The sequence below is a fragment of the Danio rerio genome, chromosome 7 (assembly GCF_052040795.2).
Source record: "Danio rerio strain M-AB ecotype USA chromosome 7, GRCz13ab, whole genome shotgun sequence".
In the NCBI taxonomy this organism is placed as follows: domain Eukaryota; kingdom Metazoa; phylum Chordata; class Actinopteri; order Cypriniformes; family Danionidae; genus Danio; species Danio rerio.
In genome coordinates, this window is record NC_141027.1 from 43,916,381 (window position 1) to 43,942,500 (window position 26,120).

A 26,120-nucleotide genomic window follows, 5' to 3' on the forward strand; every position below is an offset into this window, starting at 1 on the left:
TTATTTATTCATTCATTATTTAAATTACAAATGTCTTTAAAAATATCAATTTATATACAGTTGAAGTCAGAATTATTAGCCCCCTGAAATTATTAGCCCCCCTGTTTATTCTTTTCCCTAATTTCTGTTTAACGGAGAGAAAAAAATAAACTAAAATTCAACACATTTCTAAATCATAACAGTTTTAATAACTCATTTCTAATAACTGATTTATTTTATCCTTGCTGTAATGAGAGTAAATCATATTTTACTAGATATTTTTAAGACAATTCTATACAGCTTAAAGTGACATTTAAAGGCCTAACTAGGTTAATTGGGTTAACTAGGTATGGGTAATTATAGGCAAGTTATTGTATAACAATAAAAATATAGCTTAAAGGTGCTAATAATTTTGATCTTAAATTTTTTTTTTTATTATTATTATAACTTTTATTCTTGTCAAAATAAAACAAATAAGACTTTCCAGAAGAAAAAAAAATATTAGGATACTAATAAAAAAATATTACATACTGTCATTTAAAAATTCCCTTGCTCTCTTAAACATAATTAGGGAAATATAAAAAAACAAAAACAAAACAAAGGTGGGCTAATAAATCTGAGATCATCTGTATTTTAAAATGTACAAATGTAGCACATACAGTATGGTTAAAAGACAAGATGACCTAATTTGGTGTTAACTTAAAATGAGCAGAAATTATTTATGATATGAAAATATGTTAAATGAAGTTACATTGCCATTCAGAGCAACATATATTAATGTAAAAAAGGAAACAACATACCTGTATATAGCGATAGGTTGCTTCCAAGAAATAAGTAAACATTTACATGTTTACATGTATGGAGAAAACAAATGTAAATAAATGAAAGCTGCATGTTTTGTAGTTTAGATATAAAAGTGTCCATCTAAACAATCATGTTTTTATTCACATATATAATTTTTTTATAATAAATTGTATTTTTTTAAGTTTTAAATTACTAATAACAGTTATTATATTATTATATTTTTGTTGCTTGTTAAAACTACTTATTTAAAATAAGCTGAAACAACACCATTAATTAGATTTCATTGGGGCAATTTAATTGTTTTAATGCTTAATCCACTTAAATTTGTAAAAACTAGTAAGTTAACTTAATTCTTTCATGTTGTCCCAACACAAATCAATTATGTGGAACCCAGCATTTTTTTTACAGTGAATGTCTAAATTAACCTTTTACAACGTTATTACTCAGAAATGGTTGTAATACTACTTATTCACACACATATACACACACAAACACATACAAGCACACGCTCACACAAATGCACACTTTTGCACAGTTATCTGTTTTGGGAGTTCCTGTAGACATAATGGTTTCTTAACTGTACATATTGTACTTGCTATCCCATATCTCTACACTGAAAAAAAATGTTGTCAGTGACACTGTTGCAAACAATTTATATGTTGAATTTAAACAAATAAAATTTAGCAATGTTCAAATTAAGTCTTTACTTTAAATTCAGCCCAAATAAATTGTTTCCAACCACTTAACTTAAAAAAAAAACAAAAAAAAAAACTGTAAATCCAAGGAATCATCTTTAATTATTTGTTTCAGTGTACCCCTAAACCTCACAGGAACCAAATAGCATTTTTACATTTGCAAAATACTTCTTTCTATCCGATATATGAGACATTTTCCTCATGGGACCAAAAAATAAATAAAAAATGTCCCCACAAGGTCAAAATTTACTGATATTGTGATACATGTGGGGACATACAAAGCGCACACACAAACTAACAAACTAACCTAAACAAAAATCAAAAAACAAAAATCCAGTTTGAAGAAAGCAAACAAACAAACATTCAGAGTATGTCTTGTTGGCTACGGTGAAGTGCTAGTGGTTGGACAAGCATATAGTGCCAGGTTGGGCTCCTGAGGTTCACGCTTGCAGTGATCTGTGAACAAGCTGCTTTGGCCTGCTCTTGCTATAGCCCTCTCAGGACCGAGAGCTCTCTGCACAGGTCTGGTGCCAGGTCACTCTCCTATCCCGTAATTATCTCCATATCTCCACCTCGCCTATACTGCACATTCCACCTGTAAAACTCACTTTGAGCTTCCCTTCAAAGCGTACGCACAGCAGAAAACTCTCACAGCCTGTGAAATACAACACCATGCATAAATTAGCATCCAGAGCTGTATTTTTCCTTGGCCTAATTGAACTGTTAAAGACGGAAACTGCGCGAGAGTCAGCAATGCCAACCTTGCCCCTCTTCTTCACGGCAATTATTGCTCCTTCACAAAATGTCAAACGAAAAGGCATCGAGGCAGCAGAATTAATGTTTCCACATGATAAGTAAGCTTCAGCCGACAATTAGACTACTCACCCTGCCAACCAGAATTGGATCGGGTCCAGAGAACTCCTCCAACACAAACATTTGATTCCAAACCCATCCTCTCTTGGCACGACTGAGGATTCTTTGTCCTTCGCTTGGCCGGGTTCGCGGGATCATGGCTGATGCCGTTTGTAAACTTTGTGACTGATTGTTTAACGGAGCCATGGAAGAGTACGGCACACAAGTAATCCACACTAGCAGGAGAGAAGTCCATAGATCTCGCTGCATCTCCTCTCCACGTTTGGGCATTTTTGAAGAATTTTTCTTTGCCGCCTTCCTCTTTTTTTTTCTTTTTCTTTTTGCTTCCCCTCCAAAAATCAGGGGTTGGCCAGCTGACGGTCAGCTGAATGGTTACTCTTTTGTTCTACGTATCCCCCAGCTTGAGTTCATGTTGCGAGGAGGGTCACGGATGCGCTCTGATCTGTCTCCAGAACGCAGAGCGGGGAGACGTGTGGACAAATGCGACATCCATTAGTTGGTTCGTCAATGAAAGAGATCTGCAGGGAAGAGACAAATGCACACTTACAGGAAGTGCATGTAAATAAAACTGACAAGCTTGAGAAGTGAACTTTCAAGGTCAGGTTGATCTGACATCAGAACAGCTAAATAAAAAGTCAGAGCACATCTGTTTGTTTGTTTTTTTTGTTCTCTAATAAACATTTAGGAAGTACAAACAAGCTGATTACAGTTTTAGATTACAACATTTGTTGTGTCCGTGTCTTCCTTAGAACACCAATATTTATGAGTATTAATATTTAACATTAATAACTTATTTGAAAGAAAACTAAATGTTATCGGATGTTTTTATTATGTAATATTAAGTTTCAAATTTGATACAATTACCATCAAAATCTCCTGAATGATGGCTCACAGCAATTTTGAGGAACAAAAAGTAGAATAAAAACACCATAATTTTGACATATGACTGCAGCAGACTATAAATGCAGCTAACTTGAAATGAGAGTGGAGAAGAACAGCAGTATCTCTTCATGCTCGTGAGCTGCTTTCATTTCCCTGAACCAATTGCTTTCAATGTCCTTGACATATTACAGCATTACGTATTTGCAAGATCTTTGCTTTTATGAAGAATTAGATTCCTATTCATTTATTGAATGTGCATTTCTGACAATATGACAGACCTTACATGATGACTATATTATTTAGCAATTTATCCATGCACTTGATTATTATTCTTTTATTTTCTTTCTCTTTTTTCCTGGTTGACCACATAACAATCGTAAGCTGCCTTTCACTAAACCGGATTACTGAGCTGAATGGTTTCGAGCAGCATCCGCTGGAGAACTCTGTTATCTGTTATTTCATATGTTTCCAGGCATCAATAGGCAGCAGAAAGGTGGCTAAGAGGAATTCAGTCTTTTAATCTCCTAATGCACTAGACCACTCTTTATTTGTTTTCTTGCACACATTTCATTTAAATAATTGCCCTGAGGGCTAGTAAGCAAGCCATACATTTAAAACGCGCAGCTTCCACATGCAGTGTAACTTCGGCGAGCAGTAAAGCTTTACTGCACACTAACACCATACACAGACGCGGCGAGCTGCGGTGATGCTTGAATCACTGGCGAATTTCAGCACCACCATAAGTGGACAGCTCCTCATAGAAAACTCGCTTACAATTAACAGACGCTTTGACTTTGGAGAGACAAAATGACGATACTTTAGAAGCAGAGATGGATGCTCTAGAAGTGGCTTACATTAATACAAAGCATACATTGCGGCGAGTTGGCTTAAGTTGATTAACAAGGACGTTCTTCTTTTAACTTAACACACATATCCGATGCACAGCATTCCAGCACGACATGCAAAACAAATTAAGAACTACGGGTGTTTATGGTATTGTCTGCAGGCTGTCAATCTGTCTCCCTCTCGGATCAATCACTGTAGCGCAAACAGCATCAAAGAAAACATCCAGTATTTCACTCGAGTAAAAAAACAACAACAAAAAAGCACGCGCTTTTATCCAAACGACAAATACGAAGTAAAACCCTTCCTACGCCTGTTAATGATTCTTTAACACTTACCGTATCTCATCCGGACGTCCGTTCCATGCCATTCACAGAAGATAGGAAACATTAGAGAAGGAAATATTAAAGACGTGACTTGTTTCGCAATACTGCTGGCACTTGTCGTTTTGTCAGTCTTCTGTTAAGTGAATATTCAAGAGAAAACAGTCAAGGAAATGAGTTGACAGACGCGGTTGGGAACAATTAGGATCCGTACAGTTGTGTGGCTTAGCGTTGACAGGGTGTCGGTGAGCTCCGGCAAGCCCGCTCGCTGAGTGGAGGAGTGAGGAGAGATGGACGAGAGGTGTTTGGTGGGAAGAGCCTCCCCTCTGCCGCGCTCATTGGGCTGATAAAGAGGCAGGTCCTCAGCCCTGGCAACGAATGCACGCGCCCTTCACTGGCAATATTCAACTTTTCATGTCAGTGCGTTAGTGTTGGTATTTCTTCCTACCTTTTCTAAATGCATTCTGCTAACAAAGCATAGGTACGTGCGCCGCGTCTTGACACTTGTGCGACGGTCCTTTGCTTTTCCGGCTCGTGATAGGAATGTAATTAGATTTTACATGGCCAGGACGTCTGTGCTGCTGTTTTGTAAATAGCAGCATATTTGCAGCCAGGGCTGAAAATTATTTTTATATGGGGTATATAATTTGGCAATTATATATACTCAACTGGCAATTATATGGTCTTTGTAAGCAACCAATACCCAACTTTAAACTAACGCCCTGTAAGCGTAAATGTCCTGTTATTTGTTTTAGTTTCCAGTTGCTGCAGAACAATACAGTGCGCGCAACAGTTAAACTGATGCACACGTGATGTAACTGAAAGCACACTTTCGTGACGGAAACATCAAGCAAACATGACTTGGACATGATATACATAAAAAATGTATGAGCTGAAACCATATTAATCTGTTCCAGGTATGCAAACACATCTGCCATTTTGAAATGGTCATCAGTCACAGTAAAAATCAATGAGTCTGCCAAGATGTCACAGCATTGTACAGCCTCTGGTTGTAAAAAAAAAAAAAAAAAAAAAAAAAAAAAAAAAGAAATACCAATATGTTAATAGATAATAATACAAATTAAAAAAAAAAACAAAATGGGATAACATTTCAGGGTTGAGAATCTATTGGATAAAACACATTTAACTACTTTTTTGATGTAGCTTACACTGTACAAAATTAAGACTTCCATGGAATTCATTCATGTTGTCCCAACACAAATCAAAGTTAACTGAACAAATTTAAGCGGGTTGATAATTAAACAATTAAGTTGTCCCCAAAAAAATAAAAAAAATTGTGTTCTTTCAGCTCATTTTAAGTAAGTACTGTATGGGCAAGCTGCGAGCCCTTTTTTTTTTTTTTTTTTTTTTTACACCTTTTTTTGTATAGTTTACAAAAATAAATCAATTTAAAAAGTTCAGTTTAGCATACAATTTTGTAAACGACCATTCAACTTGCTCTACGGTGTTGATGGGTCAAAAGTCACAGCTCCCAATACCTTTATTTCTGAGAGTGTTATCAACAGCTTATACATTGCAGAAAAAAATCTACTGAATAAACTTCCTTCAAAAAAAAAAAAAAAAAAAAACTTTCATTAAGATGTGTGTGTGTGTGTTTAAAACAAAAGCCATATTTCTAATGTTACATATTTCTAACACAATGCCAATGGAAGCATCAAGAGTTAGGAAATTCATAGTTGATTGAATTTCACAAATATCCAACCATAACAAATGAAAAAGTTTGTCAGGCATTTACAGAATAAAATGCATAACTGATAAACTGAGTAGATCCAGACAATTTTCAAGAGGTCTCTTAATATTCTTCAAGCATGTATAGGCTATGCATTTGTACTTAGGTAAAATTGGTTTTATATTCTCACATTCAGTCTTTATCATTAATAATATAATCTCAGAAATGTATTAATTAAAAATTCTAAATAGTGAAATCATATTAGCAGCCAACAACCATCAAAATACAAGTGTTCACAGTCAATTAAATAGTGCTAATCTTGTTTTGAAGTCATACTTACATGTGATTTCAGTCTGAATTTTCAAAGTACCATGGTAAACAAGGTATGGAGCTGTCACTGAACGAATGTGCCAATATAAAACCAACCTTACCCTAAATTATATTTGTATCGAAGCAGCACTGAGCAGTTCTTTTCAGAACACATCAAAAAAAAAAAAAAAAAAAAAAAAAAACTCTAAAAGTAGGACATACAAATGAGCTGACTGATACACAATAAGTTTCAAGATCTGATTTGGCAATTTCATCTTTAAACCCACATCTGTACTGCTAGATTTTCGGATTTACTTCATACAAAAACAACCAGCACCTGTTTTGATATCTTCACTTGGGATCCTAAACTAATGCTGCGTAAGATTGTAATTAAAAAGCATTATTTGAGAACACAAAGCCTATTCACTCAACCTTTAAAGGAGTAAATATATAAAACCAAACCCACCAGCTTCTCAGAATCCATTAGTGCACGAGGCAGTCTTGACACGTTTCTTGTCCACATGCATTGAGAATTCAGGTAGAGACACTGAGCTCTGATTCAGCTGGCTCCCTCTAGCGGCCGAACATCAAGCAGACGTCAGGAGTTTTCTGGACTGTGGTCAGTTAAACTTGGGGATTAAATCCTGCCGATACAGACGTTCAATAAACCCTCCTTGCAAGATATAAAGCTTTGTATAAAAAGCAATATGAATAATAACTAACCAAATAAAAATAACTGCACACATACAACACATGCTAGTCAGAGCAACCGTGACAGACAGTTAAGCAAGATATCGATCACAATAAATTTGACGGTAATATAACACTTTACAAAAAATAAATAAATAAAAATAACACTATTGTTATATAGATTTTATATCTGTATTACTCAAATATGTAATGCAATTTTTTTCTAGTCACATATCAGGTTTGTAAAGCTACTTTCCACCATTTGTAGACCTGTTTTTAGCTTTATCTTCAATCAATGAACAATGCAAAATCACCTGTCAAAATCCTAAAAATAACACTGATGATATAAATATTAATTAAAACAAATAAATCTCCCCTCAATAAAAAAATAATGGATTTTGAACTGCTCTCATTTTGCATCCTGCTCGACATCCTCTTTAACTCTATTTTGGTTCTGCCATGCAGTTTGTCAAGTTGCTCTCCAGTGGATATTTCTCCCTGTCATTGATTAATTCCACTGACACAGCCTTTACCGGTGATCAAAATATCAGACGTCTTCTGAAAAAGCCATAGTAAGTGAAGGGGAAACGGTCTTTACAGCCCAAGCTTCCTCAATCGATCATTGGTTACTACATTGTCAGTGGAATTAATCACAGGCCTGGTGCGCCGTGAACTGCTGCCACCTTCTCCACACACCTCAGCCCTGTCATTTGCAAATGGCGACAACAGCCTCGACAAACAAACAGGAAACAAGGCGTGATTTATTCATTTGTCTCTGCATTTACATCAAATCATTTAGAGAGGCAATTACCTGGGGATTTTCCCAGCTGTTTCCCATGGATGCGAGGCTACGTCTAAAACAATTGTCTTACTTACTGAAGAGTTGTGACTAGCTTGAATTTAATGTCTTGTGATTCATAAATCAGGCTGACATGTTTTTCCATACCCGTACCCTCACACTTTTATGGCCAAACACTGGCCTGAATTGCATTTATTTTGTTAGATGTTAGAAAGTTTAATGTTTACATTTCTCCATTTTGGATAGGAAATATATGATGAAACATTTAATTTATGTAATTAATAACTGGTAAGATAATAACTATTTGTTTTATTAATTTATTTTTTCATACCCATTTTTTAATCAAACTGTAAAAATCAAAACAAAAAAAAAGCTAAAACTATTTACTTCATGGCCTACTCAGAGAGATTGTGATATAGAGACATAGCTATCCTTTGAAATTGCATTTTGCATGGTTTGATATAAATATGATGATGATGATGATGATGATGATGATAATGATGTAAATAAATAACCAAGAAGTATGGAAAGTCTTTTAAAAAGTCCAGTGGTTTTCTGCCACTGATTCAAACATCAAATTGACAGTTTAACACCAGTTTAAAGCCTCCATTACTAATTGAAATACATCACTTTAGAATTGGCAACAAAGGAATGTTAGGTTGCTTTATTGAAGTTAATAGTGTATTGCATTTTGAAGACCATTATGACAGAAGAGAGAAAGAGAGAGGATTTTGACTGACGTTACTTGAACAAATATCTTCAGACATTATAATATTTTTAAACAGAGTTCAAAGCCTATAAAACATACAACAGCTATAATAACCTACATCAAATTAAAGATTAACAAAAGTAAAGACAGCTTATAATCTAAATGAAACACAAGATGTTTATCTACTGCAGAGAAATAAATTAATCATAGCCATCCCAAGAGGTGTAATCATGTAGATTCTAAGAGGTGCATCGGTGAGTAATGAGCTCAAATCTCCAAAATTTTACACATTTTCAAAAAAGCACCAAATTAATAAATAAATAAACAGCAACATCAAAATATTCACACCTAAAAATTCTTAAAATGCATTGATTCATATACAGTAAAGCTAGAAGTTGGTTGTTTTGGTTCTTCATATATATATATATATATATATATATATATATATATATATATATATATATATATATATATATATATATATATATATATATAGTAGGTTCATAAATGTACAATTGTAACGTTTTTGGCTCTGTACACCAACACAATGGATTTTAAATGAAATTATTTTTCAATGAGGGTATTTACATCCAAATCAGGTAAACGCTATAGGAATTACAACAGTTTGCATATGTGCCTCCCACTTGTTAAGGGACCAAAAGTAATCGGACAGAATAATAATCATGAATCAAACTTTCACTTTTTAATACTTGGTTGCAAAACCTTTGCTGTCAACTACAGCCTAAAGTCTGGAATGCACAGACATCACCAGCTACTGAGTTTTATTCCTGGTGGTGCTCTGCCAGGCCTCTACAGCAACTATATTCAGTTCCTGTTCGTTATTGGGGCATTTTCCCTTCAGTTTTGTCTTCAGCAAGTCAAATGCAAGCTCAATCGGATTCAGTTCAGGTGATTAACTTGGCCATTATGTAATGTTCCACTTCTCTACATTCAAAATCTCTTTGGCTGCTTTTGCAGTATGCTTTGGGTCATTCTCCATCTGCACTGTAAAGCACCGCTCACTGTAATTAGGATAATGAGGGAAAAACACACACCTGGCCATGGAACAGCATAGAAGCAAATTGCCTAATTACTTTTGGACCCTTAACAATTGGGAGGCACATAAGATAACTGTTGTAATTGCTACAGCTTTCACCTGATTTGGATAAATACCATGAAATTAAAGCTGACAGTGTGCAGTTAAAGCACATCTTGTTCGTTTCATTGCAAATCCAATGTGTTGGTGTATAGAGCCAAAATGTTGGCATTGTGTTGATGTCCAAATATTTATGGACATAACTATTTATACTGTTATTCCTTCTTAATTCCATTAAATGCTTACTTGTTAAATTGGTTTCAAAAGACAATTACAATACATACATACATACATACATACATTTATACATACATGCATAATAAAAACTGCTTGCATATTTTCAAGACATGAAATAAAATATTGAATTTATTTAATACAACATTTAATGACTGTGGCTGGGAATCCGGTCTCAGGGTGAATGAGCATCACCATTGGCTCACCATTCAAAACAATCCTACAAGACAAGAAGATAATGGACTGTGTTTATCGATTTCACCTGAACCAAAGCAAGAAAGAGACACTATTCTTTAAAGAGCAGTTTCAACTGTATAATAACAGTTTCAGGTGGATGACTCTCCATTCCTGCAAAGTGAGTGTTCATTCAGCGTAATAGAATCTCTGGGATACAAATAACAAATAAAGTAATGCCATCTGACATTGCAACCTCTTTTCTTCTCTATCCTAACTTCTGTATGGGTATGAGTAAGGCGAGATTTGCATCCTGGAGGAAATGCAAAGCAGTGAAAGATTAGTGTTCGAGTTTTAGGTAAGATTAGACTTCATTGGCTTTTGGTTCTGTGTAAATGATTTTATGTAAATGAAATGGCGCATCAGAGCAGCTTTGTGGCTGTCTTGACACTAAGCAAATGTCTTGTTTTCAGCCAGCTGTGCACTAGAATCAATACTGTAACTGTGCAGTGTAGAGGTGGGTTTGAATAGCTGGATGTTGGCAAGGAGGCCAAGACCAATCGTAAATCAATATGCAAATGTTTCAATGATGTCATCACTGTCAGTTAAAGTACCAGATCATGCAATAATGATTTTTTCTTGATTATTTACTCAGCCCCAGGCCATTACAGAATTTTTCTCCATCAAACGCAAGACTATGTGAACATTACCATCCACCGTCTGTAGTTAGACATCTAGACATCTTTTTGATATCCAATAAGGGTATTTTCTTGTGAAACAATTGGTAATACCCAGAAAAGATACATATATTCAGTGGGTGACACTTCAAAATAACCATTTTCACCGTGAGAGGCACCACCGCCGCACTAAAGGATTAAGACTATGCCATCAGAGGGCACAAGGAAACGGGATGTGAACATACAGAAATATGCAGTAGGTGTAAATACCCTGCTACTTGTAAAGGAAGTTGAAATAACAAAACAAAGCAAAATAATTTATTCATAAATCATTAACAACTTGTCAACAAGCTTTAATATCATTGTAAACTTGTTAAGTGAAATGAGGATTCATTTTGAAAAGTAAAATTAAAGAAATATAGGCATAAATCTGAAATGAATTTACAAACACATAATTATATACACAAATAAATAAATAAATAAATAAATAAATAAAGCAGTGTTTTAGCCTAAATATAGAGAGATGTACAGTGTTTGATATTTTAAAGTGATAGGACGAAGACTATACATAAGCTTTTTTTCATTCATATTTTCGTTGTTGCTTATATTGTACTCTCTCCTTTTATGTCTTAATTATTGTGCATAAATAATAAAATAGGAATAATTAAATAGGCTTAAATAATAATTTATTTAAAGACATTACCAGCGAAACACAGAGAAATGGTCTGGCACATAATCTAATGGCCCAGTAGTGATACGGTACGGTTCGGTCAACTTTTTTTCCACAGTCAAAAAGTACTAAAAAGCGAAACGTATCATACCACTTTTTAGGTACCCTTTGCAATGGATACCTTGCACAACAAAAAGGAACCAAAATGTGAAGCAAGATGCACAACTTTTTTTACAGAGATACATCACTCATCACATATTTTATAGATTGAAAACAAAGACACCACTATTTTTGAAAACACAGCCGAGACACTACACCGTAATAATATACATATAATGATGAGCTATGGTCAACCCGAGCTCAAACAAACCTTGTCATCGTCTTGATGAACCACCACAAACTAAATAGAAAAAAAGAATCTACCCTGTGCCTGTAGGTGTTTACAAGGCTGTCTAAACCGCGAGTGGTTTCACTTTCTCACCGCATGTCTGTCTGATAATATTTTTTATTTCAGGAGAAAGTCTTATTTGTTTATTTCAGCTCGAATAAAAGCAGTTTATAATTACTTAAACACCATTTTAGGGACAAAATTATTAGTCCCTTTAAGCTATATTTTTTTACAATAATCTACAGAACAAACCATCGTTATAAAATAACTTGCCTAATTACCCTAACCTGCCTAGTTAACCTAATTAACCAAGTTAAACCTTTAAATGACACTTTAAGACAGTGGTCACCAAACTTGTTCCTGGAGGGCCGGTGTCCTGCAGATTTTAGTTCCAACCCTAATCAAACACACCTGAACAAGCTAATCAAGGTCTTACTGGGTATACTTGAAACATCCAGGCAGGTGTGTTGAGGCAAGATGGAGCTAAACCCTGCAGGGACACCGGCCCTCCAGGACCAGGATTGGTGACCCCTGCTTTAAGCTGTATAGAACTGTCTTATAAAATATATAATGAAATATTATTTACTGTCATCATGGCAATAATAAAATTATTAGAAATGAGCTATTAAAACTATTATGTTTAGAAATGTGTTGAAAAATGTGTAGAAATGTGTTCCTTCCGTTAAACAGAAATTCTGAAAAAATAAACAGGGGGCCTAATAATTAAGGAGGGCTAATAATTTTGACTTCAACTGTATGTGAACGACCTGTACAGCTTTACGTTGACATTTCCTTGATCGAGAATGATATCGACTGAAACTTTCTGTCATACACCACCCCCACCAAAATAGTACCATTGGTACCCTTTTAGCAAGTCTGATAAAGGTGACCCGTACCGTACCATGCCACTCAGTGGTTGAATGCTATTTTATCAAAAGCATAAAAATAAATCACCTACCTCAAGCAGATCACTAAAATTATAACAAAAATATTTTTGCCACAGGACGTAAATTAAGTCTCGCAAGTTTATATTTAATAATTTACTCAGTTCAGTTCAGTTTTCAAAACGTCTCCTTTAGTTTCAGTTTTCAAAACTTCTTTAAAGTATAATTGTTTTTTTTTACTTTTTAAAATATTATTGCCTCAGTATCTTTTGTGCTTTAATTTCAATTTAAGTCACCTTACATATGCGTATAAAATATAATGTGCGCATACCAGCATAAAAAGGAAAAAACTGTAAAAATCTATAGCTAATTCATAGAAATTAGCTATATTAAAATACATCAGATATATAAAAAGAAAAAAAGGCTATTTTTGTTTTTATAATAGGCCTACTATAATTTAAAAGAAATCTGCAAACTGGGCTATAATATTTTAATTACATGTTATTTCAATTAATTTCCTCTGTCCTCTTTTTTTAAATGCTTGATTGGGAACAAATCTGCAATACATGCTCACAAAATGGTTTAGTTCACAATTTAAGGTCATACATGACAAATTTTGGACCAGCAAAAGTGACTTTTGTTAATCCCTCATTCACTTTCATTAGATGGTGAAAAAGGCTGTAATGTTTTCCTCAAAAAGAAAAAAAAAAGGCTCAATAGACTGAAATAATTTACAAAACAACAAAAATGGAAGACTGGAAGTTAAAAAATGGTTAGGGCTTGACACATTTTATGACAAATAGCGCATTGCAAGCACACTGCAATACATTGCAACCACTATAATCGCTTTATTTATTATAGAAGTCCCACGATATGTTGATTTCTCCATTTCCATGTTGTTTAGGGATGTCTAGTCTGCCATCTCCAGCACAGTGTGCACCCAAAACAGCTGCTCACTAAAACTGCAAAGGTCGCTCAGCTAATGCAGCAAAGGAATTAAATAGTCAAAGTTCACTCCAAATGCATGAATAATGATTTCCAAATTTATGACAAGACTTCCCAGCATAATTTCTCCATCTTTCTGTGCCGTCCCTCCACACATGCACACACACACACCCCGTTCATGGCCTCGGGGGCCTGCAATGTGTAAACAGTTTCCAGCATAGGTTTAGTGGCATGATTAGCATATTAACACTCCTAAAAGTCAAATTTTAATTGGTAGCAAATTAAAGTTAATTGGTTTTTACGTTGATGATTTTAAAGCTCTGCAGATAATTAAGTGCAGTGTTCAGAATTTTGATATGTTGACATTTTGAGAATGAACAACCTGGATCCTAAATGAACAACACAACTAAGATCTTAATCATGCAAATTGAAAAAACACAGCAGATTTGATTATCATGGGTTTCGTATCGGCCCCCCTATTAATTACACTTAAGTTATTTATTTATTTACATCCACTCACATTTACTGAGCTTATTTCCCAATTGCAGTAATTATTGTTCTCTGACAATTTCTAGACTCAAAAAGCACATAAATGAAGCCATGTCAAATAGGCTGCTGTGCAAAAGCACCAGGTACAAACCTGTATTTTGCACAAGCGAATATCTTGGCAGGGAACTTTTCCGCTAAGAAGGTATGATGTGAATGGAATTAGTATGAGCATCTGGTGGGCCGCAAGCCTCGCTCACATTTAACCGTGAGCCAAGAGCTCATTCTTTGGCATCGAAATTCATAAACTGTCATACGGTGAATGAAACGCTCCTCAGGGGCAAAGCTGCTTCGTCTACCTGTCTTAATAAGTTGTACAAGTTGATTAGAATAGGATACGGTAGCAGACCTCCCATCACAAGAGGAAGTAACTGGACATGAAAAAACGTTTAACGGGATCCATTTTGAGCTGGGCTTCTAAAAGTAGACGCTGATGATTGCCATAAATAACAGAGGTGGCGTGATAATGGTGCGAGTTACCTTTAATAGCGCTCATTAAGACTGACACCTTCTTCATTTGGGAGGAGATGAGAGGAGGCTCATTATGATCGCTCCGCATGCACACCTCACAGCAAAGAGGAATGTGTGTGTGTGTGTGTTTGTTTGGCCAGGAACTGTAAGACATAACTAACAAGTCAGACGTTTGCTGTGGCATTTGTTAAAATGGAAGAATAAACTTAAATCCGTGACTCAAGTTTATGGAACAGACATTAGCAGGGGCTATTTTTACATCTGACATTCATTGATGTGTGCGTGTCATTAAAAATGGTGAGCTTCATAAACTGTGAACTTCCTCACCGATGAAATGAGTTTTCTTCATTTATTGTTACTTTTTTGAACTGAAGTCAATTAATTTTATCATTAAGAAAAAAGTTAAATCATAGAATAATAAAAAAAAAGATAATAATACCCTTTTACCAGATGGACAGAAAAATAAAGCTGTACTGCGAGACTTTCAATATAGTGCAATTAAAAAAAGATAATGATCTCCATGTTTATTCATTAAATTATCAATTTTATGTTAACACACTACAGTGTACTATAATAAGGTTAAATTCATTACCGGTTTGATATTTTGGTGTCAATCTAGGCCAGAGTGAAAAATGTTTATTAATTTAATTTAATAATTTAATTTAAATGCACTGCTACTTATTTCTTCTGCAAGTGCAAAGTAATGCACCATATAATGTGCGATAATATAACTTGAACATGTAGAAATCAACATTATACAGGTAAAATAGTTCCTTCAAGGGGGTCATTTTTATAGCTGTACTGTATTTTATTCTGTGGTTTGAAGAAATGGCACATCATAATCTAGCTTATTACTTACTCCCAGGGCCATTTCTATCGAAGTTGATATTTGTTGGTGTTTCGTAACATCTAATTTTTATAAGGTTGATCGTTAGCCCAATGCTCAAACCCCAACCTGGAGGACCAGGACATACACACATACACTACAGACAATTTAGCTTACCCAATTCACCTATACCACGTCTTTGGACTTTGGGGGAAACCAGAGCACATGGAACCCACGCGAACACAGGGAGAATATGCAAACTCCACAAGGAAATGCCAACTGACACAGCTGAGGCTCGAACCAGCGACCTTCTTGCTGTGAGGCGACAGTGCTATCCACTGTGCCACCCTCATAATCTAGCTACAAAACATGTTGGTCAATGATATTAGTCGTTATGCATAACAATCAAAATAATTGCTGAAGCTATGAAATTAAATTTCTCACATATTTTAAACACTTTTCCAAACGTTTGTTTACATAAATTATAAGCACATAATGTAGTCAGTTAACAAATCCTTGGATTAATCTTTATGAATATAATTGAACATTAGCTGCGTCCCAAATCGCATACTTATGCACTTTTCTACGCCATTTTGTAGTATAAATAGTGTAATTAGTGTGTTCACACAGCCGATAAAATGAAGTGTGTAATGATGGACACTTCACGCACTCAACGACCGCAGGTTTGCTTACATAGCGGAAGAGGCGGAGCTATCAGGCGCACATGTTGGAAAACTTTATTTATTTTGGATGGTAAAAGCAAAATTCTCCTACGAGAGTGATTATAGCAACTCCCGATGGTGAATGCGGTCATATTCACGGCAGGTATTATTTGATAATTCGATCGTTTATTTTACTGATTTGGCGACTGTCAAACATCATCAGGGAAACGGTTTGAATTTCCGCTTAGTAAAAAAAAATTAGCGCTCCATTTGGGATGACACTACATACATATACTATCCTGTTGAGTGTGTAAGTGCATAAGTACATAGTGCGTGCATAGTGTATAGTGTGCCATTTGGGACGCAGCTATTGTGTTCATAAACACAACATATTTGTGTATGTTTGGTTACACAGCTCAGTGCTGTTAGGTAAATAAATCAAATATACAAACACTCACATACATTTTTACATATACATATATTTTAACAGCCATAATAGATTCATTTTAATTGTGCATATATATCTTTCCCACCTTTTTTTATTGTCTAGCATTTTGGTAGTTTTTGGTTCCTTTTTTTCACAACCCCCCTTTAATTTTCAAAATTGCTTCATAATATTCAACTCAAGGCAAGGCAAGTTTATTTACAGTATTTAGAACATTTCATACACAATGGGAATTTAAAGTGCTTTACATAAACAAGTAAAATATTTAAACAATTAAAAATGATTAAGACAGATAAAAACAGATTAAAATGTGTTAAAACAGATTTTAAAAGAAAGTAAAAAAAAAAAAAAACTAATACTGCGATCTGTCAGATGTAGCACAGTGCTCACTCAGTAAAGACACAGCTAAACAGATGTGTTTTAAGCCTTGATTTGAATGTGCCTAACGTTGGAGCACATCTGATCATTTCTGAAAGCTGATTCCAGCAGCAAGGGGCATAACTGAAGGTCGATTTACCCTGCTTTGACGGAACTCTTGGAATTTCTAATTTACTTGATCTTAAAGATCTGAGTAATCTGTTTGTATTCAGTGAGCATATCTGTAATGTATTGAGGTCCTAGGTCATTTAGCAATCTATAGACAAGTAGTAATACTTTAAAATCTATTCTGATTCTGGTCAGATCCCTGGCCGCAGTGTACTGGATTAGCTGCAACTGTCAGACTGTCTTTTTGTGAAGGTCAATGAGGAGTCTATTACAGTAATCCACCCTGATGGTGACAAAAGCATGAGTTTATCCAAGTCCCCACTTGAAACAAAGCATCTAATTCTTACAATGTTTCTGAGATGATAGTATGCTGATTTACTTTGCTTTAACATGACTATTGAAACTTATATTTGACCCCAAAATTACACCAAGATTCTTGACCTTATTTTTAGTTTTTTTGACCCTTAAAGCCAAGGTACACATTCACCTTGAGAACCTCATTACTGTCTCCAAATGCATTCAGTTTTCTCTTTGTTTAACTGAAGAAAGTTTTGGCACATGCAACTGTTAATTTCATCAATACATTGGCAGAGGGGGTTAATTAGGCTGAACATTAAGTAAAGTGTAAGCATTTTATTTGGAGTTACTAATAGTGTCTTGTAATACTAAAATGTAGAGAGGCCTCTTTAAATTCGAATTACTGCTGTACAAAAGAAAGCAAGTGTTAAAGCCTTTGCACTTTAGTTTATTTTAGCACAAGCAGATTTTTATCTAATGTCATAGTTTGGCTGAAGCCATAAACACGTCAAGCTGACACGCTCAAAGACAGTTATTCATCTGACAGTGTAAACAGTGTTGTCGCCTCCTGCTTGTGTCTCTTTGGTGTTTTTGTGTGTGAGAAAGTTTTATTTTTGACAGACACACAAACTATGAGCTGTTGTTTTGCAAAGGAGACTGAAGTGGATCTATCAGTCTTCCTCTGTGCTGAATATTAACATATTTAGATAAACTCTGCCGCACAGTTCAGGCATGTATAAGCATTCCAGCTAAAAAAGAATAAGACACGCTCGGTGGGACAGCAGATTTGCAGAGAACAAACGTCTACCCCAGAAACACTGCGGTGCCACCATTTTGAACATCTAATCCTCTATGACAGTCACCCTGAGAATATTACCCTGTGAACCCCCCACACGGAGGATTCAGCCATGTGCGGAGCTCGCTTGCTGTGCTGACACAAAGCTTTAAGCGGGATGGTTCTGTGCAGATGGGGATTGAGGCTCCTCACATGCTCGTGGAGAAAAGTCCTCGGTGGGATTCCTATCTTCTAATTAATAAGTGGTTTATGTGGCCTACACCCAATAAGATTGGTATAAAAGGCGTAAGAACAGCCCTGTCTAACATCGCAACCAAGGATCTGGAAACGCCTCTGGGAATGCACCACTGCACCAAAAGCGTTTTGTTCTAGAAATTTAATTGCACAATCTACAGACTCGTTCCTGAGAGTATTACAACATAATGACTCAGTTCGAACATGAAATTAAAAGGAAAGGACTTTTCTGTGTGAGCTGAGATAATCTTAATAGAACAATATTATTGTCAAGTAAGGAGTCCTGTTCGGCTTTGAAGTTTGTTTCAATTGTTGGGTGATTAAACAAACCTGATGGCTTACATTGTCAGATATAGTGCACCAGATCTCCAGATACTACCTTTAATCTGTCTATAGGGAGGTATAAACCTTATCCAGGAAGGACAGTGTAGGCTGTTCTGCAGAGACAACCGATACCTTTATAGACCGTATGTGGGATGAGCATCCAGAGGTGTGATACATTTCTATTTTTGATGTCCAATTTCTGACTGTTTACATGAACAGATTTCTCTTCCATCTTTCAATTCAATCCATTTGCAGATTTCAAAAGCGCCATTTAATGTAGCTTAAATTTCGCAATAAGACAGAAAGCAGTTTCTGTGCGTAATATACATCTTCAGTCATACAAAGGACAGCATTAATGTTTCCATAACAACTGTCCTGTTGGAGAGTGGCCTATCCTTTTTCCTTCAACAACTAATACTGCATTAGAGTAGAGTACTGTGTGTCAAAATGTTTTAGTTATCTTGAAGGTTTTCATTTGGAACATGCTTGATGTTACGTAACAAGAAAAAGTGTAATGGTTGTGGTATTTGATTTCTATGCATTTGGTTCCATTTATGTATTCTACAAAGAAACACGCCAGCATATATCTTGAAACCTGAAAGCAGTGGTTTTTACAAATACAAAAACACATTACAAATACTTAAATTAATGTAAATTTGAAGTTTATTTCTCTGTAACTGTAATTCTACTAAGTAGATAAAAAATGTGTACTTTGATTTGACATTTTTAATTCTATAGTGACACTTTTACTGCAGTGTTTTCATTTATCATTTACATTGGTGACCAAAAAAATGCTAAATCATTAGACACCACAACAAAGAGGCTTTTCAGACTGCATGCCACTGATGAGAAAATTAAGAATGTCTACTGCCGGAAATTGCCTTAAACAATAACTGAATGCACTACAGAATATTACGTTTTCAAATGCATGCACAAATTGCATATATTCTATCGGTGCTGCATGAGCTTGATTTGCAGTACCAACTGCTGGACACTTGTAGCTTGTTAGACAAGGTTCAAAGTTCATAATCAGTGTTAAGCTAAATTTTAGCCCTCTAAGTTCACCAGAGGCCACTGTTGACTGACTTACTGACTGATTGATCCCCACCCACCCATCCAACCAATAGTATTTTCAAAAGCACAGATTGACCCACCCAGCCACTTTCCTAAACCCAACCGCAGTGCTTTCAAAGCAATCCAGAAAAAGAAAAACCCTCGTGGCAGCCTGATTTGTACCACATTTTTAGGTTTGACCACACTCTCACCCTGTTATTGACTTGTTTATTTTACTTTTTGGGTTTTGTTTTTTTCTTATCTGCTTTTTGGAACCGTTCATCACCTGTTGTCACAGTCAACTCTGCTTTGCGTCTCAAGTCCACTGATGTACATGTCGAGCTACCTGACAAACTGGTAACAGCAGTAAAGCCGGAGGTAAGCAGTCAGCTGGTAAGCGAGAAAAGGAACAGCATTATACCACCCTGTAGCATTTATTTTAAAGATGAAATGCAGTCATGCGTAGCTCTAGCTACATAATTTGCAATCTCCAGAAATGTATATATGTAGGGTAACATTTTCAGAATGAGCCTATGTTGCACCAAAAAGTGATGGTTAGTTTGGATCCAATTACAGACTCAGTTCCAAACACATAATTTCCAAACACACTGAAGCAAAAAGTGTCCATATTTTGAAAATTAAAAAAGAGACAGAAAAATAATGTAGCCAGGGCCAACTTTTAAAGATCATCAACAGAAATGATAATTAATTTCTTACCCGCAGTCTTCAGGCTATGCAGTCTGTGGGCTCACCTCATTCTTGGGTAATTTTGTCATGTCACATTGCCATAAACCACCATTCCAGAAACATAAACTATTAGTTCATCCCTTGAATCTGTGCATTACAATAATTTTTCCATCATGTGACAGCTTCATAAGCTTATGCAGTAGGGTTTGGAAACAGAAATGATCATGAACAAATCCTTCAAGAATGACCCATCACTGTTAATTAAAAAATAAATAAATAAATAATTCAACACAATATGCCCTATCATTTCAGAAAGATAAAAAATAAATACTAATTAACATTTCTTAACCATTGAAATGTCCTTTCTCTCAACCTCAGAAACAGCATCAATTACATAATAAAGAGGTAAAAGTATATGCCATAGACGAAGGGGAGTAAGTGAAAAGGAAAGCAAGAGAGAGAAACAAAAATAGATAAGCAGATAAGCAGAAAGAGGGTGAGAGAGGAATATAAAGCACTGGGACAAACAAATGTGAGTTATTGATTTATTGGGGGGAATAGTCTTAGTGACAGGTGCAAGATTGATCAAATGGAAGGTTATCCTTACTCACAAAAGCAAGCTGTTTGCCAATATCCATCAGTGCGGATTCAAAATGCCTGCAACAACCCTTGACATTCAAACACAGCGCAACAATTTGTGTGAAAGGCCACATAACAAGATAGGAGGCTGATTTTAAAGGAGACAAAGTTGGACTTTTTTCAGAGGGCATGTGAACTAGTTACCTTAACCCATAGTTATTAGCTATAGCATAAATGAGTCACATTTTGTAAGTTATACTGCAGGAGAAGCTGCATTTATGACCTTGAAAAGGAGTAATTGATTTACATTATAAGTCCAATAAGAAAAACTAGCAGCTAAGTATTGCTTAATAACAAAAAAGAGTGCTTTACAGTATCACAGTATTTGAAGTGTGCGGCATGGTATCAACACATAAAATTCTAGTCTAATCAACCCTTAAAACCTAAAAAAGAAATGAGTGTGCTAGGGTTCAAGGTACGATTTGCTGCATTATTTAGCATCTTTTTTCATCAAATTGTAGATACTAAATCATGAAAAACTTGCTGTTTTGTTCAACACTTGTAAGCCTTTAGATTTTTTCTTTTAGCAGATGCAATGTTAGAAGAACTGCAATACTAAAATGGAAATGTGGAGAATACACTCTGTGTTAAAGCAAGAAAAAGCAGCTTTTTTCCTGGGGAAAATAAAATGTATAAAGTGACTTCATATCAAGTGTGTGCTTTATAAAGGATTTTTTTAAAGCAAAGTTTCAGCAAGAAAAGGAAAATTCAAAGTACCCATGTACACTGTAAAAAAAAAATATTGGAGCCTAGTTTTTATTTTTTTTTAGCTGAATTAAATAAACCTTTTATAGTCATCTCAACCTATGTCAAACTGACTAAAAATATTAAGTTAATTTTTGTATATCTAAAAAAAAAAAAAAAAAAAAAAAAACTTTTGTTGAAACCAGATTAACTGATTAATATTAGTTAACGTAACACAAAAACATTTGAAAAGTTCAGATGCAAAACCCTCTAAATTTGCTTTTATATAAATCACTAAATGGCTTAGGACCTCAGTACATTACAGATATGCTCACTGAATACAAACCTAACAGATCATCCAGATCATTAGGATCAAGTAAATTAGAAATTCTGACATTCTGCAATCAGCTTCCAGAAATGATCAGTTCAGATGTGCTCCAACATTAGGCACATTCAAATCAAGACTGAAATCACATCTGTTTAGCTGTGTCTCTTCTGAATGAGCACTGTGCTACATCTGACAGATCGCAATATTATCTCTTTTCTTTATTCTTAATTATTTTAAAACCTGTTTTAACACATTTTACTCTTTTTTATTTGTTATAATGACTTTTAATTATTTTAGTGGTTTTTATTTTATTGTTTTTTTTTATTCTTGTTTATGTAAGGCACTTTGAATTACTATTGTGAAACCACTTTGAAAACCTCTAAAATCCACTATTGGGACAATACATTATATAATTTGTTGAAAAATTCCTAAAACATGCAATTAGATTTTTTTTTTGTTTACCAAACATAAAACACATAAACAAACCACCTAAAATTAAAAAAAAATAAAAATAAAAATCTGTCAAGTAAGTGGCAATTCGTTCCAATGTGGTAACCCCTGATAAACCAGGAATTAAGCAAAAAGAAAAATAATGACTAAAATCTGTCTAGTAAGTGCTTTGTGTTAATAACATAAAATAAATTTACATTAATTAAATCTTAACAATCTGTTGTCATTTCTGATATTTGGAATTTAGATTTAATGTAAGTAGAACAATTGAAACATTGTAAACTAAGCTTGTTAGAGTGTGCAGTGCTAAACAATCTGATAAAAACTTTTTTGAAGTGTGTAAACAATAAAACAAAGTGGATAACAACATATTCCCCATGTCCACGGCAAATGTAAATATAAATGTAAATAACTCATTTATTTTGGTGTATTGTATAATCAAGTATAACAGAGGAAAACATTTGTAAAACATAAATAACTGTGCATTGTCTTTTAATATAAAAAGCTTATCAGATGTATAGGTAATATGAAGCAATTTAAATAATGTATAGTTTTATACATTATATTTATCTTTTTTTAAAAAAATGGCTTACATTAGCAAATAAAACACAAGGTAGGTCAACTGGGCAAGAAGAGGATGTCTCTCAGACACTTTTAGAAGCTGTCATTCATTCAGTCTCACCATCAAGGTCATGGTCTCTTTTTTGTCTCGTTTATCCTTGTAGCATCCATCTTAACTTTGCTTAACTTTGTCTTTTTTGAAATGGAGTTGCTGTTTAATGTTTAGTAAATCAGACCCATTCAAAGTAACATCACTGCGTAAAAAGAAAAAAAAATGCTATAATTGCATGCTACACTTCTGACTGTACATTGGGTTTTCTTTTTCTTATAATGCAGAGTTTGGGGGGTATAGGATGTTTTCATTTGCCTAATTCAATTTGTGCCTTCTGATAGCTTTTGCTGTCAATGGCAAGTAGCATTTAGAGGCTTTTACTTACAAACTGTTATTTCTGAATGCGCTGATGCTGGGATTTAGATGATTTGAAGCAAAAATATTTGTTAATAATAATAATAATAATAATAATTACGTTTAACAAGCACTTTTTCAGACCCTCAAAGCACTTTACACATTGTGGGGAATCTCATTCACCAACAGTCTGCAGCATCCACCTGAATGATGCGACAGCAGCCATATTGTGGAGAGGAGACAGATTTATGAAGCCAATTATGATATGGGGATGGTCAGGAGGCCATGATGGACAGTGGCCAGTGGGCAGATTTGGTCAGGATGCCAGAGTTAAATCCTTACTCTTTTTCCTGGGATATTTAACCACCACAGAGAGTCAGGACCCCGGTTTAACGTCTCATCTGAAAGATGGCGCTCACTGAGCAGTATAGCGTTCCCTTCACTATACTGGAGCATTACGATCCACAAAGACCACAGGTTGAGTACCCCCTACTGGTCTCACTAACACTAGCAGCAACCAAGCTTTCCCATGTGGTCTGCCATCCAGGTACTGACCGGGCGCAGCCCTATTTAGCTTCCGTGGATGACCATGTGAGTGTTGCAGAGAGATAGCTGCCGGCACATGTACTAGATGCCTAAAGCATTCACTTAATAATCACTTAATGTCATTAGCTCATTTTTGGCAGACGTGGCATTTAGCGGCTTTTGCATCTGAACTCTTCAGTTGTTTTCATCACTTTTCATCATATTATATTTTTCTTTACAGTGTAGTTGTCTTGTAGCAAGACCATTTAATATTAATGAAAAATATTATGTCACGTGTTTTTTTTTTTGTTTTTTTTTGAGTTTGCCATAAAATATTTTTAAAAAATGTATTTATTAACATATTAACATATTTGTATTTACACTCTGCTTTTGCTAATATTACTAAATAAATATTAATACTTTTTTTTGTAGAAACCGAGATGGTGCGCCTCCCGAAGTTGGTGCCCCATGCAACCGAGCGGCAGTACTGACTATACTGTACATTTTAAATAACGTGTTCTGAAATATAACAGAAATGTGTCACTGTGTTCACTAAACTATTCAATCAAATGTGTGTTTATTTATTTGAAACAACAAACAGTATCAGTAATAGTAATAAATAATAGTAATGTTAATAGTCTCTCAGTCTCTCTAGGTGTACCTTGTGCTCATTCGGTCTCTGATTTCGCTTGACTTTCTTTACGGTGGTAGGTTGGCATCCAATAATTCAACAATGCGTTGTCAATGCAAACAGGAAAATGTGGGCTAGACTGCAGCCAAAATTAGTTAACTTACAAAGTATCGGACAAACGCATCATATTGTAAGAATAACGTAGTTACTATATTTAAAAAAGTAATGTGCTACAGTATTATTTAGTGTCAAAAGTAATGCTGTTACAGTAACACATTACTATTAACATGTTATTGGCCAACACTGGTTGTCAGATACTGGTTTGCAATCAGGCCAAGTGAGTCTGGATCTACTGAGTGAAGCAGGAGTGCAATTCTTAACAACTAATTTCCCCCCCCCCCCCCCCCAATGGTTAGCAGATGCCACTTATTCCAGTTACATCTACCAGTAAGGAAGTCATACCAGCAAGTGCAGTGTCTGTGATGTCCAGTGCAGAGAGGATAGACGAGGTCATGTAGAGCACAGCTCAGGTGGAAGACAGGTCCAGCTGAATTTTGACAGATGATTTGGAAGCACTTGAAGGTTTTCAGAGACCAAGAGCTGGGCATTCTCCACAAAACGGACAATTCTGGGTCCCGGCTGTTTGTCTTTGCTTCTGAGAAAGAAAAGGACAGACCTGTCTAACAACTTTTTCAATTTATAATTTTATTTTCTGCCAAGATTGAAAAAAAAAAAAAAAAAGGTCTGCAACCTCGCACTAAGCTAAGAGTGTTTCTGAGCAGTGAGGTTAGCAGAGCATGTTTACATTTGCTGGGAAAAATGCCAGTGACAAGTGATGTGTTGGTGATTATGCAGGACAAACTGTTGCTTTTTAGAAGCAGGAAGTGGATGCAGGCTAAGTGAAGTTGTTTCAAGACATTTATAGCATTTGTGAACGTATGACATGTGGCTGTTAGCAATGAATGACTTTAAAACCTTCAGCAGTCAGTGAGGTAATGGAGGGCAGAACAGAGAAATTAATTACTTGAACAGAAAGCTGGAGTTCTAAGTCATTATGTAATGGTGTGATGCTGGAAGTTGATGCATATTCAAGTCAACAGCATATTTATACTTGACGATTCATCTATGGGATCCCATTAATATATAACATTTATGAGGTATTGTACTTTAACACATTTATTTTATTATAGTAATATGTTTGACATACATGCAACATTTCACCGGGTTAATTAATTCCATCACATGGAGATAATCGATTTAAAAATTTAAAGTCTATTATCTTGATGATTTTTTGATTTGATTAAAATATTGGGTAACATTATACATTAAGGTTGTATTAGTTAATGTTAGTTAATCTATTTACTAAGGGAATGTTTCCACTGACTGGTATAGTATGGTATGGGTC

General features: G+C 35.1%; 1 protein-coding gene across 8 annotated transcripts in view; it reads right to left on the minus strand.

Moving 5' to 3' along the window:
- The window catches only part of cdh8 (cadherin 8), a 435,086-nt gene that overhangs the window by 170,271 nt on the left and 238,695 nt on the right, over positions 1–26,120 (minus strand). For 4 of the 8 annotated variants that reach the window (XM_087261647.1, XM_087261646.1, XM_087261648.1 and 1 more), the window contains 3 exons: positions 25,178–25,370; positions 6,865–7,042; positions 2,364–2,869 (listed from right to left, as the gene is read on the minus strand). In XM_087261647.1, coding sequence (XP_087117773.1) covers positions 2,364–2,621 — 258 coding nt within the window. In that variant the 5' untranslated portion in view covers positions 2,622–2,869; positions 6,865–7,042; positions 25,178–25,370. Of the gene's footprint in view, positions 1–2,363; positions 2,870–4,414; positions 4,674–6,864; positions 7,043–25,177; positions 25,371–26,120 lie in introns of those variants that run through there. The other 4 variants (XM_087261649.1, XM_087261645.1, XM_087261652.1 and 1 more) reach the window with 4 other exon arrangements.